The 23,187-nt window shown below is 39.1% G+C and overlaps 1 protein-coding gene across 1 annotated transcript in view; it reads left to right on the forward strand.

The window, feature by feature from the left end:
• itfg1 (integrin alpha FG-GAP repeat containing 1) overlaps positions 1–23,187 on the forward strand; it is a 114,551-nt gene that overhangs the window by 62,118 nt on the left and 29,246 nt on the right. Inside the window, exons 11-12 of the mRNA XM_058630204.1 lie at positions 9,343–9,493; positions 10,323–10,431. Of these exons, the coding sequence (XP_058486187.1) occupies positions 9,343–9,493; positions 10,323–10,431 (260 nt within the window). The remainder of the gene's footprint in view (positions 1–9,342; positions 9,494–10,322; positions 10,432–23,187) is intronic.

The raw sequence follows: 23,187 nt of genomic DNA on the forward strand, positions 1-23,187 counted from the left end.
TTATTGCTGTCAAAAAAAAACAATGCATTTACAAAAACACTATCAATATTATGAATTATTTACTTTTCATTTTGTTATTATTTGTCCACATGTATCACTTCACACGAGTATATATCCATCAAGTTTACAGCAGCAGAACGGTTGGATTGACAGCTAATTGGCAAATTTATTTTCATTTAGTGTTACAAGGGGACTGGACACCTCTGAGTTTGATGGATAAAAATGTAAGCAGGTTTTTATTCAAATATTGAAACCTTTGGCAAGCTACTTGGAAAGGGACTGGGAGCTACTGGGAGCTCACGAGCTACTTGGTGGAGACCCCTGGTTTAGAATAAGCAAAATGTGATTAAATCCTATTTGTCCCAGAAGCGTCATAGGGTGTATAGAGGTGTTACTTTGCTTTCATACCCAGAATGATGAGACGCTGTTAGTCTCAAGCCTGAACTGAAATTATCATTTTGAAGGAGCATGATATTTTATGAGCCAGTCAGCCACAGAGATGATGAGTAGCCTGCTTCTCATTTCCAAAAGTGACACCCATGTGACGATCTAGATCTCTTTGGTGTAGTAACTGTTTCTGTGATAGCACAATAATTCAGCTAAAGTGCTTCCATTTTGACTGTAGGTTGATTTCCACACCGGCATAAAAATGTCATCTTGACAGTACGGACTAAATCATATTCAGTCAGTAATAGAATGACAAAGATTAAAAGCAAAGTTCCCGCTGCTTTTCAGAGACCCCCTGCCATGATGACGACGACAAAAGCTATGCTTTCATGCAGCAAGATGTGGTTAGACTATGAGACCATTTTTATATACTTATGATCATGTTTTAGTGCAGCTGACAGCCCAACCACTCTTTACCTAAGGTAGGCTTGAAATTCACTGAAAGACACACACACACTCCATTCATGCAGTGCCCACAGGGGAACAGAGCTTCCTGCTGGCTGTGAGTGTTTGATGTTGAAATGGTCCTTCATAACAGCCCACTATTGCAGGAGAAATTGTCTAAATGTCATACTCCACCCTCATGTGTGTGCGTGCACATGGAACATGTTGCCACGTGTGTAAGCAGTGTGAGGTGAGAGGAAGCTATTTCCGGAATATGAAATGAGGTCACAGATAGAGGCGGCTGAACTTAAGTGATTTCTGTGGCGTCGCCTACTATGACAGCAAATCACAATGTGCCGTGCTCTGCTTACTGCTGATTACTGGTAATTATGGATTCGACTGATGAGAACCATCAAGATGCACTTTCGGATGTCACAAGTGTCTCTGGCAGACTGTGAATCAACAATGTGATAGGGACAGCATTTGGAAGACGTTATAAATAAAGACGTTTCCCACCAAAATTCCCAGCAAAACGTGTCTTCTCTTTATATTTCTCTGTCGTGCCGCAAACGTGTATTTCAAAGCAGGAGGAAAGACTTGCTAAATTGGTGTTAGGTCTAAAATATGATGCTTTTGTCACATGTGCAACATACCCTGTGGCACAAGTGGACAAGTCATGTAAGGAGTCGATAAGTCACCTCTCTCTGCAATCTATCTGATTTAATTGAGAGTTGGGTACCCCACCCGGAGGCGATGCTGTCAAGTCCAGGGAGTGGGTACGATGGGGATGCAGAGCTTTGGTGTGGGGTCGTAGCCCATACTAGAGCCGAGTGGGAGAGATCTTCTGTTGTGCACTTAAAATTCCCTGAAAATTCAAGGTATTAGCCTTTTTGTTTTGTTTTGTTTGAATGTCTTTGATGAGGCATGTTGATTCTGAATAAAAAAGGTTTAATTTGTTGTATTTTGCCCCCTGTTATTCTACCACCATCAACGTGTCCTTCCTCTACCACCATTTTCATAAATTTGAATTATATTAGCGGGCTTTGTCCCACTGCTACATAATTGAGATGGCAATGGTTGAGAGTACACTCAAAATTTTGACCATTTTGAGCGCATCCTACAGATGCATACTGTATATTGCACTGTGTTTTGCCATGCCAGTCAGTGTGAACAACATACTTATGAGTGAGAATGGAGATTTGGACACAACATTGTGTCATTGTCGCTGTGTTATTCATTGTTTCCCCTCAGTCATCAAAATGCACTGATACACAGATGGGGTTAGTAGGACAATAACCACTGTCACACTTAACTGTCCTGGATTTGGCTTAAATTTAGTCTTACGTTCAGATTTGGCCAGGACAAATAAAACATATCATTTATTGATAATTGATGATGACGAAGGAGCCCTATTTATTCCAAACGCTTTTCTTTGTAAATAATGGAGGCCGCTCTGCGTTTTGAAGCTTTAGCCAAATTTGTCTTTTGTAATAGCCATCAATAATGTGGTAATAAAAATGAGTTGCAGTTAACGTAAGAGTATTGTAATCTTGACCTCTGCATCGAAATTAGATTTAATGTGGTGAACACAAGAGTTCACCACATTAAAGGCACATTAAAGTTTAAGTCAAGAAAACACCTCAGTCATACAGAGTAGCAATTAACGTCCTCGGTTATGTAAGACGCAGTGCTCTTAACCTTTCTGATGCTACGAAGAAATTCCATTACATTAAGTTTTAGTGTTGCTTTGACTGCATATGCGTATGTGTCTCCATCAGTATGCGTCCCGACCAAGCAGCTGCTAAGAGCTTAGCAGGCCGTTGCCAGGCAATGCTATTTCAAATCCGTCCCTCTCTGTATTTTAGCTCTGTACGGCAGCTGTGTTTGCCTCTTGGTTTTGTTGCTAACACCAGGGTGGAAATTGGAGTAGTTGAGGGCGTTTGCCATGTCAGGCCTGTACAGTGCTTTCTTTCCAAAGTGCAGCTTTTTAACGGGAGACTGGTTTGGCCATTAATGACTTTTTGACAGAAGAAAATGAAGTTACTTTCAAGGAAGATGATCAGTAATAGGATCATGAAAGAACTGTTTGCTATTTGATGAGTAACTTAATGTAATGTTACCGCTAATGATCGGAATCATCGTTCCAAAGCTATTATAGAAAACGTCAGCAGAAATGTGCATGTACACTTCATATTCATAATAGTTGTTATGTGTTATGAGTTTGTGTATTCACTAAGGGTGTGCATCCCTCCTCTGTTCGATATACAAATGAATAACACAAATCTTTCACTCCTTACCTTCTAATAGTTGTTTAATAAAAGGCCAGGGAATCCTATGAATTCAATTGTTTTGTCTTGGTTTGGTTTTCTTTCTTTTCATTTAATGAAGCATGGATGATTTCAGAACTACCCAGTTGTGTTAACTCGGACGCAGTAAGACAAAAAAGCAGGAAATGGAAAAACATTAAAAACGTGATCAGACACAGTTCTGTGAGTTACCCCAGTGAGCAAACTCTTGAGGTAATGTCTAAGAAAAGCAGCATTTCTGAGACATCTCCTTTCACATTTTGTTATGTCTTCAGTGCTTTAGCCAAATCATGACTCGAGAAAGGACTCGGAAGTGAGACATATACTCTCACATGCTCGCAAGTATGCTTACAATAGTTCCTGTCAAGGAAAACCAGTCTTGCGAGAGTTAGTCGTGAGGAAAGCAAATACAATGTGTTATTATCGTGCTCTAAATAAGTAAACGATTCAAAACATTAAAACAAGGGCCACTGTATACCTGTATGTCAGGTATACAGGTGTCTGCATATTTACTTTATTGCCAATAACTTAATAGTAGTAAGCACCCCGGTTATTTTGAATAATTTAAGGAATCATCAAGGACATTAAATCAGGTTTTAAAAAAATAAAATACACAGAACCAGGTCTGGACGTTGTCATGAGTTGAGATGAATGTTAATGTCAGCATGCTAACGTGTCCACCTTTATTTGTTTTATCTTACAAAGCACTAAACCGAGAGTTCAGCTGAGGTGGATGGAAATTTTATTTAGTTTGTTTTGCAGGTAGTTTGACAGTGTTCGACAAACTGAAAGTTTAACATGGCATTGTTCAGTTAAGTTGTTATTGTTGTCTCCTTGCTTTTATTTATTTATTTTCTCAATACTGGTGTGCTGAATTTCATGGTGTTGCTTCTTTGCTTCTCTTGTTTTTCTCCCTGAGTATCCTTGTGTTTTTAATGCTGCTATGGAAGTATAATTATTAAATTTTTATCATTATTGTGTTGGTTTTCGATCTCAGATTCTCATGCTGTCAACTGTTTTTTTTTCAAGAAACTGATTGTTTAGAGGGCCTTATAGGCCTGTTGCAACATTCCACATTTGGAAAATGGAATTTGGACTGGAACAACTCAAATAAGGGGAGATTTTTCTCAAGACAGAGGAAGTTCTCTGTCTTGAACTCTGTCATGAACTGCTTCATATTTTTTTATTTCTTAATTTATAATATCTATTTTTGATAACTATTTAATTATTACATACAAATTATTGCCAAATACCTTGTCCCCCAACATGATGGAATGGACAATGACGTAAAATGCTAATTTTCTCAGTTGATGTGCAATGTTGTGAACAAAAAGGCAAATGAGGTCAAAGAAAGGCAACATGCCATATTGTGATATGATGAAGCAGTCACGGAGAGACATGGTGGAGGGGGAAAAAATGAGTGATGGCAGGCATATTGTGTAGAGGAGTGACACAACCAATGGATGGATTTTGACTTTGATTGTGTGTCACTGCCCCCGTTCATCACCACAGTGGCTCGCAGAATGAGAAACCACATCGTTTCAGGGCCATGACAGCATATCGCTGTCTAGGTGTCACTTACTTACAACAAGAACCTAGCCACTACATGTCTTCACTCACCTTTTGTCCACATCTTTCTCCGTCTGTCTGTCTGTCTGTCTCACTCACTGTCAATCCATCAATAGTTTGCCGACTAGTTACATCTTAATCGGAATCATTGCCATACTTGTAATAGAAATTAAAATAAATTTTATGTTTGCTCAAATATACATCAGCTTATTTCATGTTATACAGTTTGGTAAAACCTGTCTCTAACATGTTTGTTTGATTAATGGTTGCATCCAAACAGAATTGCAGATATATGCCCTGAGACATTGTTTTTCCACAGAATTAATTCAATCAATGGCGGTTGCAGGGCTGCCCAACCTGCTTTGAACTCCTGTGCACAACACAGCCAGAGTGACAGGAACACAGATTAGAGAGAAAATGAGAATTTTTCACATGAGAGAGAACGGTATTGCACGCCTCTTGCAGGTACATGCACAGATTGAGTTGAAACTGTGAGGCGGCATCTTTGTGTGGACAACAAAAACTTTGTGGAACAAGCAAGCAGAAGGTAAATGTTGCACCTACAATGAGAAGTGCAATAACATTTTGGTTTAGTTTGAAACTGTGCCAGGACAAATTGGAATATGCTGGGCTGCCAAAGTCTAGACAATAAAAAAGTGTCTGAGTCATATAAGATGTATAAAAAAAAAAAGGTACAATCATGTCTCGATTTGAAAACAAAGAAACTTGCATTGCCCCCACAGCACCCCATAACACACGATAATAGATGAGAGGCAACAAGTAAGCATCAGGATGACATCAGTGAAGAGGTGAGCAGGTTAGCATAGCCTCTCAGCATGAGGGCACTGTATAGTTTGCTGAGATGCAGAGATGAATGGATAGTAAACATTGAAGGTTGACAGGTAACAGTGGTAGAGAGGAGGGGTTAGGGTCGTCTGCCTAACTAGCTGGTCAGCCCTCCTGCCAGCCGACTGCCCCTCTACAGGCCAATTAGAGGGGAGGAGGATAGAGCTAGCAGCACTGGAGGACTCCCCAAGGTGCATACACACAAATACACACATCAGTGCTGACTAGTTCATACAATAACAAGAAGATCCCAGACACACAGGCATTAGTGCACAGACTGGCTGAAAGTGTGCTAAAGGCAAAGTGTGGGTTTTAGCTATGATTTTGTCATTTTGTGTCACTTTTAAAGTTTCAGGTGATGACTATTTAGCTGTTGTTCTTAATCACTATAGTAATCAATTAATACATTTTTGTTTCGTGGCTTTAGGAGTATCGATTTCTGCTGGTTGTTTGATCGTTCTGTTGACATTTATGGTCCCCAGAGCATGGAGACAAATGATTTTGGTAATCCCGTGCACGTCCTCCTGTGCCACCATCACAACTTTGAGTGCTGTGTCTGAAAAAGTGTTCTGTCTATAGACAAATGAACTCTTAATTAAAGCACATTCAGGAGAGATCTCCTAATGGCAATGGTATTAAGTCAATTACAGAGAGATAATAGGAGGCAAGGCGTCGTCATTCTCATACGTTGCCTCATTGGGAGCTTAAAATTGATTGTGGAGGCTTTTCATTGCGTGCTCTCTTTTCTTAATTTTGTTACATTCGTCTTGGAAGTAAACTCAATAATTAATACATTCTCCATTAAGTCAGAACAAAATTATAGATATAGCGTTATAATTATTTTTCCTTTGGTGTTTGGGTGTATTTGTGGCAACTGCTAAATGATGTATACTCTGCTTCAGTAAACACTTATCCAGGTTTCCACTATAGGTGTGTGTGTCTTCTAGCATGCCCACACGTGTATGATTCACCTCATGACCTTGAGTTCTTCTCCACCATCACCCTCCCCTGGGAGGTTGTTTGGAGAAAGGTTGTTTTGAAACCAAATGAAGGACAGCTGAAGGTTTATTCTGAAACAATGAATGATTTGTTTCCTCTTCTGCACAAAGTCACACAGTTTGACCAAAAAATACGCTGTCACGTAGAAAGAGTTAGAGGCAAGGCAGGTCCTTATTGACAACCAGCCACACTCCCCAGGTACAGCACTATTAATGTTATGTCTTTTGAGAAGGGAGGAAAGTTCCAATGTAGGCTCAGTATTGATGGATTTCACTGACTGACCTTTAAACAAACCTCCAGCTAATATAGGTGTAATCACAGCAGACAAAGTCACTTAAACAAGCAAAAGACAACGGTATCCAGAAACACAAGGACAGCTGCTGAGAAAATTGTCATTTCAAGTGACTCTATTTAAATATGTGTGCCTGAAGCATTTACTTTAGGGATTAATGAAATCCCTGCCCCTTCCTGTACATTACCATGTTTTTAATACAGATGTTGTAACGACAGCAGCTGTATCTAGGTCTCTCAACCTAATGTTTTACATAAAATTGCACTAAAATTGCACAAAAACCAGTTTGTTGCACTTAGGAGTACTTGTTCTCCTCAGTTTGATAAAATAAATATTGTTTTATATTTCAAGCGAGTGCAAAAGCACGTCGGATATTATAGAATGTTCTCCACACATTGCTATAATATCATGTGTCATACTAGTGGCACAGATGAAAACAGTCGTCATTCAAACTGGTTGATGACGTTATGTCTTTTATTAAACCATAGAAGAGCAATTTTTAAACCATTCATACTTAATGAAAAAGCTAGTCCCCCGTACCATTGCAGAGGCTTACAAAGCATATTTCAAGGACCATTTTGACGACTGCTGAAGCTCGCTGTTTTTAAAACATAAGTGTGCACGTGTGTGTGTGTGTTACTTCTGTGGTCAACACAATAATAACATTGGCTTGTTCTGTATCCGTCTCTGTTTATCATCCTGCAGTTTCAAGTTGTTGGTTTTTTTTTTTTCAAGCAACATCAGCACAGTCAGCATAGACAGCAGCATCATATTTATCACAGTTGTCAATCAATCAGCCAACATATTATTACTTTACATGTTTTTCATTTTTATTTCTGTCCTAATTGTGACAGGTGAGTATTTTGCAGTTTTATGTTTTTCCAACACCACCTCACACATTCTTTCAAATGTTGAAAGCATGTGTCCCATCAGGCTCATAGCTTGGGGCGTGTCTTCACCTCAGCTCCTAGGTCAGCACACAGCGAGGCACAAAAGAGTTATTTGAAATCCTGAGAGAGAAGAAGGAGGGTTTTCAGGCTTATTTTATTTTTAGTTGCCTTTTTCCTGTTCTAAGAACAGGTACAGGGCCAATCTCCAAAGACAGAAAGACACATAAAGGAGGAGGATTTATCCGATTTCCTCACACATTGAAAGGGAGATGTAACAAAGACTGAGCACATTAAGTACAGGCGGCAAGTGGAGAGAAAATGTTGCTTACTGTTACAGACTGCTTAGGTTTTATTTCATGTGTAGTAAATGTCTTACCACTAATCTCCACGAAAGAAACCAAAAACATGGTGTGGCCACAGCAAACATATCAATTTTAAATCTATCTACAGTATATGTATGTACAAACCATTTGTTCAGTTTGTGTTGCGGTCTAAGGTTTAGGGTTGAAAGAATGAAATAATCCGTGCTATGAAAAGAAAATGTGCACTGTGCCATTAGGTAAAGTCTGTCTTCGGATTGCAACGTGATCAGAACCTGTACTGATTGTCCTGTACCAGAAGTTAAAGCACAAATACATGAACACCTCTATTAAAAAAAGAAAAGTTGAGTTGACTGAAACCACCTCACATGTGTTGTATCATTGAGAGGCAACATTTTGTTGCTGGTTGCTGAAATATACAAATGCCAATAAAGACACAGTAAATTCCACAGGGTTTAAATACACTGTTAAACACTGTACGCTCTACTCACCCATAGACTGTATAATAAAAAGTGAATGTAGTCTTCCGGTTCTGGAGACTTCAACACAGGAGTTCAGATTCTTATGCATGATGAATCAACGGGTTGGCACTTGTACTGACCTTGTTCTGAATTTATTCAGATTAGGGTGTTCACATGAGTTGCTAGAGGAATATTACCTTCTTATTCTGGTTTACCATGGTCCAGTTATGATCCACATCTGTTACCTCCACTCCCACAAAACGACGTTATAATGTGCTTAAGATGTAGAAATGTTTATATAGTGCATCTAATATCAGAAAACAATGTTAAAATCTGATGATTGCTTAGTCTATATATGATCTTACTCAGGTACTACAGTGATAACATTTTCCAAGTGTATTACAATGACTATTGTAATAATTGGGTCATATTGGGAACATAGCTGATCTCTGTGGTCAAAAATTCAAATTTTATTGCAGAATTAGTCAAGTAATGTCCTGTACAGAGAGAGTGGTACCAGGTTATACGTAAACAACATGCTGCAGTCAGTGGGTTGGATTTCACTGATAAACTGTCATCGGCCGATGGCATAAACATTCTGCATTTGCTGAGGTAGCACCCTGCTGCACTTTATGTAACCATTTTTTACCCTATATACATTTTCTTTTCTCAGTGTCCATTAGGATGTCTTCATTTGCAGCTTTTGGTGCACACTTGTACAAGTTATGACTGATAATCAATAGTGGCAAATTGGTATTAATGTTTGTGTGGGATTATGTAGGAGAAACACTGTGTAACTCCATTTCTTTTTCTCTCTCTGCCTCATAGTGGTCAGCAGGCCTTCTTATTGGAGAACGTTCCCTGCACAAACATCAGCTGCCACAGCGTCGGAAGGATGTTCCACATCCACTGGGACCAGTCAGATTTGGGAGCCATCCAAAATGCCGTTATGGCAACGTTCTTTGACATCTATGAGGATGTGAGTACATTTTGCTGACAGAGGCTCCCAGAGTTAACAACAGTACTTGATTTGTCTGAATGTAGAAAGTAGAATAAGTGTCGAGGGTTTTTTTTGTTCTTCAGTGATATAACCAGAAACGTTAGTCTTTTTATCTTTCATTCTTAGAAAAAAATATTCCAGATTTGATTTGGACTAAGAATGGGATTGTGTTATGTTCACTTTAGTGGCTGCTTATATTCAGCAATTCAGTTAAAAGCACACACAGCATATTTCTGTGTAATCCTACTCTGTTCCATCTTTCCCTGCTATTGTATTCACAAGACCAAGCACTTATTTATCTACTTTGTATACTCTTGTGCTGTTGTTTTATTACCACACCCTCCATACATAATGTTATCATATACACACATACAGTCTTTCCTTCCTGATCACCACATGGATTTCTCTTATTTTAAAGATTGAGCATATTAGCAGCTGTAAGAAAGCATACAGAATCATACACGTTCATGTGCATTTTTTCATACATACAAGATTCTGAGGGAAAACATTTTGCAGCTGTACTGTATTGTGAGTTCTAATTATTACTACTTATGCGGTCTGTTGAATTGAACTCTCTCTCTCTTCGTCTCGCTCTCTCACCCACCCAGGAGACAGACATTTTGAATGGGAGAGAGAGAGATAGTGGTGAGAGGAGAAATGAGGAAGAGTAGAGATAAGATAATGCTGTATCAGTCACCCAGGATGTTAGAGGGAAAAAAATGTGGACAGACAGACACACACACACACACACACACACACACACCATGCTCTCATTGTCCCTTATCTATATGCCTGTCTTCATTTGCAGGGTATATTAGACATGCTGGTTCTGAGCCAGGCACCAGGCAAAAATGATTTGATCATCCATGCTTTAAAGAACAATTTCGAAGCTGATGCCTACTTCGTTAAAGTGATGGGTAAGTGGCTGATTATCCCAGTGTTCTTATTTCCCTCCTGTCACATAACCTAAGGCTGTTCTCTCCCCCTCATAGTCCAACTTCAATATCTGAAAATGAGCAGCTTTTCCTAGAAATCAGATTGTTACGATGCATTTTTTTTTTTTGTTATATTATTTAGATTTACTTTTGGTGGTGAAAAGGAGCTTCCTGAGTTTTCTCTATCTTTTTGTTCTTTTTCAGCCTAGATTATAATAGCCAAGGTCAGCACAAAACTGCTGTAATAAATGCACGTTCTCCCAAAAGGTCATGTTGAGCTCTGCTTCAGATTTAATACCCAGCCTCTCAAGTAGAAGCAATTGTTGGCTACAGTTTGAAAATGGCCATGTGGAAGTAGTTGTAAAGGACACTGCTTTATTACTATTTGTATTAAATCGCATTTCTTTTCTTTCCTTTTTTGCTTGCTGTACTTTATTTTTATATTTATATTTATAGTTTAGTACCTTGTTTTACAATTTGTTGGCTGGTTATTCTTTTATTGTAAATACCTAATCCCAATGCCAGATTTTCTCTCAAATCTGAACGAAAAGGTTCAGATTCGTTATAACTCCAGGAAGTGTTCAGTTAATAAATTATGAAGACTTACTATTTTACGAAGCACATAATGTCTGGTGCATGTCTCGTGTAGCCATGACATCCAGAGGTTCAAAGTCAGACTGACATCTTTATTGCACATTTTTTGTTACTCTGTCATCCTCCGTGTAATCGGTCACTTCCCATTGTTTAATCGTCTGATAAAGGCATCAGAAATGCCAAGAAAATAAGCTATTCTTTCATTCCTCCTGTCCTTATCCTGTCTATGTGAGGAAGACATCTGAATGTTTGATAATGTGCACTGCACCATCTTCCAGACACAAATGATGTCTGCAACTGTAGATTTAATATCTGTTCTCAGGGTTCAGAAACAGTTTCATATATTTTTGGCACACTGGGTTTTTTTTTTTCCAGTCAATAGTATTTTTTCTTTGTTCTATACTGTAAAAGTGTCACTAAAAAAATCAAGGCATGTTTGTTTTTGTTTTGTTTTTTTAAATCAAAATGCTGTTACAGTATAGGTCCTAGTTACATTTATGGAAAGCAAAGATAGTCCCACTCTGGGATGGGCCTTTGCACAGTTTAATCTGTCACTCTGCTTTGCTCATTAGTCGGAAATGTAGCGCTGTTTATTTCGGTTTCAGCACAGTTGGTGAACAGTTGTTGTGCCTTTTGGGGAGGGATGGGATGCACTGAAACACACACACACAAAAAAAAAAATGCACACACATAAATCATCACCATGCCCTTGTAAACATACCAGCATACAACTTATAACACTTACAGTAAGTGTCAATGTTCTTTATTAATTTCACAAATTTGACTTGTCTTATACAAACAATACTGCCAGAGAAACAGTGTATGATATTAGTTCTCATTAAATAACCATATGTGGCGATTCAAGGCATTCCAAGCCAAGGCCTGCACATATAGTCCATAGCATATACAACTATGTACAATACACGTGGGTCACAACAACGATTGGTTTCATAAACCAAAACAAATGACAGCAATCGGCATCGTGAAGTGAAGTCATATATGGCATTTAGCAATTAAGTTAAATTAATGTCCAAATGACAAAGACTGATACAGGCAGCCCAGTAAGTCAGAAAACAGTAGGCTAAATCCCACCTGTAAATGTAAAAAAAAAATGTTGATGGGTGGAAAGCCCTCACAATCTTCGTCATTAATGTAATTAATTTGCAGCTGGTGGTTAGGGCAGTTAAAATACACAACATCAATATGTTACATCCATCTCTTTTAAAAGCTCTAAATCTATAAGACTTGTAGGTCTTGAAGTCCTGAGATGATGTGGACCTCCTAAATTGAGATGTTTGAGACACTTTTAAAAAGTCTAAATATAGCACAAGAATTTGCTGACAAAATGTCTGCCCAAAAAAAAAAGCCCCAAATAATATTTTAATATTTGGGTCCAACCCTAGTGAACAACCTCTGATTTGAGATAATGTGTCACAAAATTGGAAAAAGAAACAAAATATGTTCCTCACAGTGTTCATACAGACATAATCGCATGATGCTGGGTTGAGTATCATCATGAGTTCATATCAATGTTGTTATGCACATATATATATATATATATATATATATATATATATATATATATATATACATATATTATGTTATAGATCAGTACACACAAAATGGTAATATGGAGAGTCAAGTGCTTTCAGTTAATGTAACGGCCACATTGTGTGCTGTATATGTCTGCGACCTTGACTCGTTCCATTTGCACCTGCTGTGACTTGAATTCCCTTTGTGCCTCCTCCCTCCCTCTCTCTCTCTCTCTCTCCTCTCCACACACCGCCGTTGATTTGTTACCCATGTATTGTCTCACTGCAGCGAATCAAACTAAACACACTCGGATACACCTGCAACCAAAATGCCAATGTTGTCCCGTCAATGCAAATAGTGTCCGCTCCCCTTCATTCTATTCCAGTTATTACATTTTTAGTCATAAATATTGTATATATGTTCAGTGTTGAATTTTCTCTAACTTGCTGAAACGTGTTCCACTCTTTCGACGTTTCATTTATCTCCCTCGTGGATGTAAGCTCAATTGCAAGTTTATAGACTTGCACCGTATGTGAGGTAAAACCCCATAGGTGGAAATGATGGATTTACCATTCTTTTCTGGCAAATGTGTTAGCGAAGCTGACAGTGAATATTTTGGGCTCATATCCTGACTTGACACATTTTGTCAGCCAGTGATGCATCAGCTTATCTGATGCAGTCCTCTGTTCTGTAATGTGGATCCTGTTTTCTTAAAATGCCTTTTCTCAACCCGCCCCTGAGCATCATTGAACAACACCCACTGAAGGATTGACTTTGTGTCGCTCTGGGTGTATGTATGCGGAATAAATGACTGAAAGGTAAGAGCTCATGATGCACACAGACTTCCTGGGATAAATCCATCTCTGGCTGGCCTCAGACAGCCTTCTTGCCTCTCTCCCTGACAGAGGCTTGGACTCTTGATGGGCTTTTCACACTAAGATGACCTGAACCTGTACCTGTCTGACATCTTATCCTACTATGGAGCCATAGTTCACTCACGGGTGCATTCCATCAAGACCCTTACTTGCTTCTGTTGCCATAGAAGCATATATTATTTATGAGCAGACTATAAGTATTTGAGTGGAGCTGAATCCAAGCTGAAGTCTTGGCAGCAGAGAAGCCGTTGTGTAAAAAATACATATATATCCTGAAAGCTGAGGAAAAAGCATATCAACCTTGTTTGTCATTTTGTTTTGACACTATAAGAATGGCTCCTCTCAAAGTGGTCGGCTGAATCTTTGGTGTCCAGTTGTGCTTTAGTTTCATCCCTGTTAGGTGGTTTGTTTTTGTTTTTTGCCCTAAAAGTATTGCAGCAAACTTTGCGTAGACATAGTTGTCCACATCACTTCTAGAATAAATTCTACTTTCGGTATGAAACAATAATGACATGCTGTCTTTTCCTTTATTGAATGAACTGACAACAAAGTGCCAGATATTTAACCAGCCTCTACCTGCAAGCCTCCAAGGATAGCAATGTTTCGTTCTGGTCCACTAATTGGGCCCAGACTGAAATCTAGGTGATGTATTAACATGACATAGTTATATAGACATTAATAGTCCGCGCAAGATAAAGTACTAAGATACTGGTAATGCCCTAATTTCACCTTAAGAGGTATGCTGTTCATGGTTCAGACTGAGATATTTAAAAAAAAGTCATGGATTGTTATGGATTTAATACATATGAGATAGGATGAGATTAGTAGTGAATGGATCTCAGGAGCTACTCGATGGATAGGATTTTGTTTTGAAGCATTCATGTTAGCACTGCCATGGTTTTCCTGACTTTTAATCGAGCACTGCTACCTGGCCCAGATTACAAGATATTCCCATTAATCTAAGATGTACTGTAGTTGTTGTATGCTAAATAGCAATACTTAGTATGCCACACATGCTGATGATAAAATGGTGGCACTCCACGGGGAAGTTAACAGCACAGAATGGTGGCAGGTATAAGAAAGAGGAACACACTATAAAGAGAGCATCATTTAAAATATGTAAAAAATCAAAATAAATTCAACTTTTTTGGGGGGAATTTAAAGGAAGTATTGTGTTAATCAACAACCTGCTATACATGTTTCACACACCAGTGAGTTCAGCGTGCTTGGGCAGTGGTTGGTGTTGAACTCACAGGCTGTGTGTGGTTCATATACAGTAGACACTAGCTGCAGCAATGGTGGCGTAGAACACAGATGGCAAAGTCTGTTGATTAATGAACGTGTCAGATGGAGAGCTGGCTTCTCCACAAATCACATATTTTGTATAGATGTTGCAGAAAAAGACGATGCGAACAATATGTTGTTCTTTAATTGAAGTCAATCGAAATAAATAAATAAATAAACTGATGCAGCATTGTTATAGTGTAGGCATGTAAAGAGCAAGACTTTAACTACTGGGGAAAAAAAACTACAAACAACATTGAAAAGAAGAGGGGTCATGGTACACAGGATTAATGAGCTCCTGTAATCCAGTGTTTTCTGCATAATGAGCAGAGTACAGAGTTACTCCTGCCAAACTGAGCAATCAGAGGAGAAGAGCCTGTGCAAGAGTGGGGAACAAGAGCCTGATGGTCACTCTGGCAGAGCTCCAAAGATCCTTTGTGGAGATGGGCAAATTTTTCAGAAGAGCAAACTAATTCCAATTGGCGTGTCTGGTCTCCTCCAGACACATCGCTTAGAGAGGAGGCCATCATGTTCAATTTTGGTCTCAGCACATCAGAATATCTTGTTTCTCACAGTAAGATCTTGTGTCACACACTGAATGCATGCTTGTGTCTGTTCCCCTGCCATGAAGCCCAGAATGAAGAAGAGCTGCAGAAGGGAACCTCTGGAGGTTTCTGCCACTGCCTTAAGATACAGGAATTGAATGAACTCATTTTATTACTTCTGTATGAATCAGCTGTGATACAGTGCAAATCATTCATATTATTTTGTAAATTTAAATTATTTCGACTGCTTTACCAGTGTTGGCCATTATGTTCATTAATCAACCTCCATTCAGGGGATTCTGTTTTTAAAATAGTTTATTCATATTTTAGACATTCTGATCTTACATTTATTTAGCTGAAAATCATTTTTTCACCATTAAATGGCGAGTGATGTTGCTCGCCGCCTTCTTACCTTTTGTGTTTGCACTGTTGCTGGTAGTGGCTGCCCACCGAGATCAGTGCCTTGCCAACTACAATGACTGGTCAAATCTCAATTTCTTTTCTTTCATTCTGTCATTAGACGTTCAATTGATAGGCAATTCCCTCATACTGTCTGCTGTTTGGCTGATTCTGCTCTATTTCTTCCTCTGATATATTCACATTGGTTTTGGGTAAAAATGATTTCTTGAAAAATGATTTTATATTGTAACCAAAGTCACACTATGTGCTATATTAAGACATAAGAGACAGTGATTCTGAAGTGGTTTCTGGGTGGACAGATGGGTAGAGAATTACTGCCACATAGAGAAGAAGTGGTAGAGATCATTAACTCCAAGTGTAGAAGGATAAAATGATGGGCTATGAGGTGAGTGGGATCTCCGCACAAGCCGAGAAATGAACTGTTATGTTCAGGTTATAGTGAGGCTCCAGTACATTAATACAACTCTGTGTAAAGTCGTCTTATGACATGCAGATCCGTGCAGGCGTGTATTAAGAAGATGAAGAGAGAGACAGACAGGCAGAACTGTATGAGTTGATTAGTTTCCTGCTGACTTATTAGGATGCAGATTAGCTGCATTCAGAAACATCTGTGAGTTTTTCTCAGGCCCACATACCCGCTTCTTCTCTCTCCATTCCTCACCTCGCCTTTCTTCCCTTACTTACTATCTTCTCTCCTCTCCTTCCATATTTTCTCATTAAGCCCCTTTCATTTCCTCCCCTCTTAGTATGTTATTTTACCCCACTCTCACCTGTGCCCCTGCCTTTACTCAGCCTTCCCTCTTCTGTTTGCCCCTCTCACAGTTTGTGAGTCAGAGTCGGAGCCGTCTTTTATTCCCTCTCTTACTTCTTTCAAAATGACAAGGAGGGGATTTACATGAAGTCTGTGTGGCTGCGTCGTCCGAAGGAGGATTTGACTGGAGGCAGCATATTCAGATTGGTGTGAATACTCATTCTCTGCTGCAACACACTAAGAAGGGCTTAGTGGGAGTGCCTGCTGCCATGTTTGTCACAACAGCATTCTGTACCACTTATGTTGACAGTTTAAGATGCCTGCAAATGTGATCTAAAACAGGAGAGCTCATACAGCATGCATATTCCATATATTACAGTCATTTTTTAATCCTACAGGGAGCAGTAGATCATGTTCCTTGTTTAATTTTTTTCTCGCTTACTTTTGGTCAGTTTATTGTGTATATATTATGTATATCAAATTCTAATATTACTCTAATAATTCTTTTTCTTTCTGTGCCCGAAAAATTACTGCCCATTTTCTAGCAGTGACGAAGACGCTATGGCAAGATAGCCAACACAAATCAGTTTAAGGGTTTGTCCAGTTCAGTTTTATTAGTGTGGACCACATCTACTGAGAACCAAAGTAGCTGGAAGACGGACCATTAGCAAATTATGGATCATTGTTTAGAAGATGAAAACAACGGACAGCACCTCATTTTACTTAAACCGGAGCAACCGGAGTTGTATGTATGACTCTGAAGGCTAATTTAATCACCTATGAATTCATTTAGCTCTGCAACCACTGACAATTCACCTAACTCAAGCAAAGTCCCAGAGTATGGCCAAGCTCCCGAGAGCAGAGAAGTTTTTAAGTCTAACAATTGATATCATGAACCAAAAAAGGCCCCTTAGTTGTCTTTTACAGCTTCGGGGAGTTCAGAAGAAGTCAGATTTATTGGCGTCTAAGATTAGGACTGAGCTGATTAGCTTTGCAATGACATTGAATATTAGTCTAACTAACGAGGCTAAAAAAAAAATGTGGTGGTCACATTACGTTTGTAGTGGAAGTCACTTTCAGCTACTCAGGGACAGGAAGTACTGTAAGACAGTGGGAGCTTTTTCTGTTGTTTCCTTGGTGGTTAACAATAAAAGGACAACGTTAGATTATCCTTCGAACACGTAGTTTTGTGGAGTTGCTATTGCTGCCAGTCAGTGTGTGTGCTTGTATTTAATCTACCTACCACTGTGTCCGGGCACCACAACTTTAAAGGGCTTTTTCAGGGTTAAGACCTGGTTTTAGAGTTAGGGTTAGAATTGGGTTTAGGCACTTAGTTGTGATGGTTGAGGTTAGAGTAAATGACTAGGGAATGCATTGTGTCAATGGTGTGTCCCCACTAAGACACAGAAACAGGTTTGTGTGTGTGTGTGTGTGACCATTCATTTCTGTAAGCAGCCCTGTGGTCAGCAGAAGCTCCCTAAGGGCAATGAGATGTGATTAGCATCTTAGAGCAAATGCCACTCAACTGTCGTATTTGTTAGGTTTGTGTGCACAGTGACTGCTTGGCTCTCACTGACTCACAGTTGTAGCCACTAGTGCTGACACAGCTTGGCATGTTCCCCCTGTCAAGGTCTGTTGTTGTTTCATGCACGGCAATTTACCTCCTCATTGTGTGTGTGTGTGTGTGTGTGTGTGTGTGCGTGCATGTTTCGTGTGAGAGAGATCAGCTGACTTAACATTTACGGACTGTGTTGTGAAGTTATGCGTGTTGTTGCCATGACTGCACTCAGGTTTTCTTTAGCTGGCCAATCAGGCTACAATTGCAGATGAGATGAAGGTCGTTATTTTTGTAAAGAGAAAGAAAAATATTCAGTGAATTCTTTTGCTTTATTCATAGCAAGGGTATGATTAGTTTTTTTTTAAAGTATTGATTAAGTCTGCATGGCTTGTTTACTGCTGTGAACCTTAACACATGCTACACAGTAAAACGCTGAATGATATACTATTTCACAGTAGCTGAAAAATAACTCATCTTTAACATGAAGTAGTTTAGAGTTTTGCCTTTGTTTTGATTAGGCTAACTACTGAAGGGCCCATTTACATCCATACAAATACACTTCATTTCAAAAAATGTCATAAATAATCATTTAAATCCCACTCAATCACCAATATGCCTTGGGACACTTGTTTCTGTATGTTTTTTATTGCTGTTATTTAATTATTATTATCATCATTATTATTATTATTGCTGCTATTCATTTGTTTTCTCTTTTTTGACTAATTGCATACACTGAGAAGGTACATACTAGGTGCAGAATGCCCACACTGCAGTTGGCTACAGACTGAGGAACAATTGTAAGTAAGAAAAGATAGATTTTTAGATAGATAGAAAGATAATTTATTATTATTAGCAATGCATTGCATTCACTGCCGGTGGGCACGACGTGACTGATAAGATCCAATCAGGAAGCCAGTGATTAACTGTATTATTGTCTCCATTCTGCAAACATCTCCAGTGTTTGTTTGATCAACCATTTTGGATGTAGCCTTTTGTTGATTGATGCGGGTTACAGCCAGCATCTTATTAATGTCTCATGTCTCCAACTAAACCTCAGTTGTCAGCAAATGTCAGTTGTCTGTCATAGAAAAATATTGTCTCCCGCAATATAAGAACTGGCAATTCTCATCCTCTGCATTTACAACATCACCATCCATCTGAATCGAGGACACAAATCCAAGCATGAGTTTTAAAAGGCATTTTTTTAGGTGACTCTCATTCCCAATTTCCTTTTTTTCTGATATAATATTCTGCCGGTATTTGAAAGCAATGATAATACAAAAGCACACTAAACCAGTGGGTTACTTCTTAGTGGTGAGAAATGACCTGATTTCTGGCGTCCTACACTACAAACTTGCAGCCTGGATTAGGAACACCGAGGCTCCTCTTATCCCCAGTAACCGCAGAATACAGTAAAGCATTTTCATCCAAAAACCATTAGTGTGCTTCAATTATTAAATCTGAACTATGACAAAATGACAGCTGCAGTCATGCCGTCGCTGAAACTAGACATGATTAACCAGCATAATGATTAGCCAGACTTTTACTTATGATTAAATTAGCTGCAAACCCACACAGCGAGTGGTGCTTCCTCAGCAGGTACTTCATCAGGTATTTGGCAAAACATCCACCATATTACTCCCATTTAGCTCTCTGACCACATCTGATTTGTTTGCCAGAGAACAAGATGTTGATACATCACAGAGGTGTCTTAGTGGCTCGTTTATCAATGGAAAATGTGTCTTCCCTCACAATGTGTGTGTGGCCACACTTAAACATTTAAACCCGACTGAATTAGTGCAATAAGTAACTAATTGAGATGCACCAGTTAGCTTATCCCACATAGGCTAGTTGATCTCTTCTTTGGGCATGTTAGTTTCTCAGCAGGAGACCAGCACACTCACTGTGTGTTCAGCAGTGTTTAAGAGTTGTTTATAATTAAATATTTTGTGCCGGAGGGGGATGTGTTCCTCTTGGGATATTACACATTTTCTGCTCAGCACTGATTTGAAAACCAGAATGGTACATAGTTGAGGGTATAACTGGGCCAAGGCCAATCCTAAACAATCCTAAATGTATGTGTTTGTTATCTTATATCATTTGTTAATTGAAATGAATTCTGATACTTTTCTTATTGAAAAGAACTTCCTGGATCCACAGCAGAATTTTGGGGTTTTCCGTGACCCATCTCTTGTTAGTCATTTTTGCATAACCCTGCTAATACATAAACAAAGAACCCCATGCATAACATGAGCTTAAAGAAAACAACTTTTTTATTATTTAATAACAGATATACTAACTGAAAACATTATGCAGACCAACACGGAGTTCACAGAACAGTTCGTCCTTCACTTGATTAGTTTATTCCTGCAAAGGAGCTTCCCACAGGATGTGTCTGCACTTTTCCACTAATCTTGTTTTACCCATGGAGGAGCTGTTACATACGTGTTACATGTTAACCAGAGATGGAGATAGAAAGAACAAAGAGGCCTCACACAAGAAATGCTAAAATTGAGTTTCCTCTACAGTGACAGCCTTGACTACACACAAACACAGTCGCACACAAACTCATCTACTTCATGGAGCGACAAGCGGACAACGTGCCCATGGACTTCTGCATGTCCATCTTTTCCCCTGCCTTTCTCTCTTTTTACGCATCATTAAATTCATTTCAGGAAAACCTTAATGTAGCATGTGTGTGTGTGTGTGTCCCCTTTTATGATTAAATTCCTTGTTTTTTCCATTTCCTCACATAACTTTCATTTAAGAGTACCGCAGTGTTATTTTTGGCATGAAAGTTGCTCTGACAGCGTTATTTCCATGGGATGCCAAATGCAATTTAGCTCTGCATGACATTATATATGTCTACACTTGAAATTAAAATGCCATGAGAATCCTTTTTTTTTTCTTTTGTCAGGACCAGTAGTCCTCATGGAGACCAAAACCTGGGAAGGTTATGGTTGGGCATTAACTGGTTATGGTTAAGGCTTGGAATAGAGTTTAGTTTAACCCTTTAACACCTAAGTCTCAGAATGTCCATCTGGACTTTTAGACTTATTTTAACCATAAAAGGGCCAGAAAATGTCCTCTGAGTGAGTGCTTTTGCCCATTTTTCCAGAATAACTTTCAATATCTGGCAGTTATTTACAATTGACTGCTTGTTAAAACTGTGCATTAACATTTTAAAATGAAGAAAACCAAAACGTTTTTATTTAGTAGACTGTTGTACATGGACACCAGATTTTGCGTGTTAAATTTGAACAGTATACCATATTTAAAATAACATTTGGTTGAGTTTTTGTCCAATGTCCAAAAACAGGCCAAAAAGTGGAAACTACGATGATGCAAAGTGCACTTGTGCAAATATGTCGTCAGCGATACGCTCGGTGTTAAAGGGTTAAGCTGTCCAAAAGAATGGAAGTCAGTGCAGTGTCAAAAAAGAATCGCTGTGCAAACGTGTGTGTGTGTGTGTGTGTGTGTTGTTCGAGCTGTGTTAGGTTGTTTGTTCCAGTCAGTCTTCTCATGCACATGACGTCTCCGTTTAACATTGACAGTGACACGAGTTCTCAGTTTTTGCTGTAGCCCACTGCCGGGGACTGCATTTTGTACACATCTCAGCTCTCACAAATTACCTGCTGTGGCCACACAGACATAAAGACGGACGTGAAAATTGTTTCTCTGGAATGTGTGAAAACGTCTCTTATTGCTGCAAAATGAACTGCTAACAACCTAAACTTGTGGTGGTGAGGTGGCGTTGAGTCCCGCTGCACACTGTCTTCTGTCCTGTGTTCTCTTTCCTGATAATCCCAAATGAAATCAACTTGAAACAAATGGCAGGCTAATCCCTCTGTGTTATTGATTTACAGGGTCACTGATAGTGTTGCCAATAGCCTGAGCTGAAACAGCATGAAATTCAAAGAAATGATAAATAAGCCAACCCCTATGATTTATTGATCTGCAGTGTCCTTGGCTGGTGACTTTGCTCTGTAGCCTTTGATGTGATCGTGTGGTATTTTCTCAGAGTTGATGAGCAGTGTAATTTCTGACAGGGCTTTTATTTTCGAACTGCTTTGGTGCCTCAACATCAGACTTCTTTAGACAATCCTAAAGGCTTCCTCTTTTCTTGAAGTTGTTGTATATGTATACTTGATATTCAACTTCATCCAGCTTAAAGCTACAGTGCATAGCTTTTGTTGGTTTCGTTGATGTTATTATTCTGCCTCTGTTTGGTCTTTGTGAACAGAAATGATGCAACATATGCCGCATCCCTCATCTAAAAACAGGCTCTGTTCAGCAATGCCGACCTGACTGAGGGAGCATTTGTGTGGATATAGTGGCAGCGCAGGGGAAAGAATCATTATTCCATCAAAGTGCTTATTCACTTCTGAATAAGCAGTTTACTTCTTTTCTTTTCATGGGCACTGCTTTGTCTTTTCATTCATAGTCTAGATTGTTTGCAGCTCTCTCACTTTCCTCGGGAACAAAATAATTTCCAATGTGCAGTGTGGGAATTTTGCTGGGCCACTTCATATCTAAAGACTACTACAGTGAGAAATACATGAAATAATGTTGGCTTAATCAGCATTGCGTGAACTCATTTGACAATGGTTTGAATGTAACGGACATTATCTTAAAGAAGGGCTTATATATGAACAAAAATGGCCTCTCATCACTGCAGACCAGGCCTCCTCTCATGTCCTTGACTTGAAAAAATGCCGTAGAGCAAACAAAGACTCTACTACTACGTGATTGAAAACCCTGTTCCTCTAATAATCATTTCTGGCAGGCTGTGCAATTGACAACAAAACAAGTAGTAGCCTGACATGCTTTGTGGCCTTTTAATGTTTGTCTTTGATGAGCGCTCCATCTGAATTCCATTTCAGGCGTAAACATAATAAGCCTGTGAACATCAAAGCAACAAATTTGCTTTTGCCTCACATACATTTTCTTTTCAAATCAAAGCTTAAAAAAAAAAAATAATGGCAGGGTGACCGTGTCGAGGATCAGAGAACGAGAAAATGGTCCCATGCAGTCATCAGCCTTGGAACCACTACTACATTTGTTCACAGAATGTGTAGTACATGGTCACACTCTGATTTAATACTCACATTGTCGTGGAAATACTGTGCATATATACTCAATGGCTGAGTTGGTTAGTTCAAGTAGCAGAGTTTATCA

This window comes from Solea solea, chromosome 5 (genome assembly GCF_958295425.1).
Source record: "Solea solea chromosome 5, fSolSol10.1, whole genome shotgun sequence".
In the NCBI taxonomy this organism is placed as follows: domain Eukaryota; kingdom Metazoa; phylum Chordata; class Actinopteri; order Pleuronectiformes; family Soleidae; genus Solea; species Solea solea.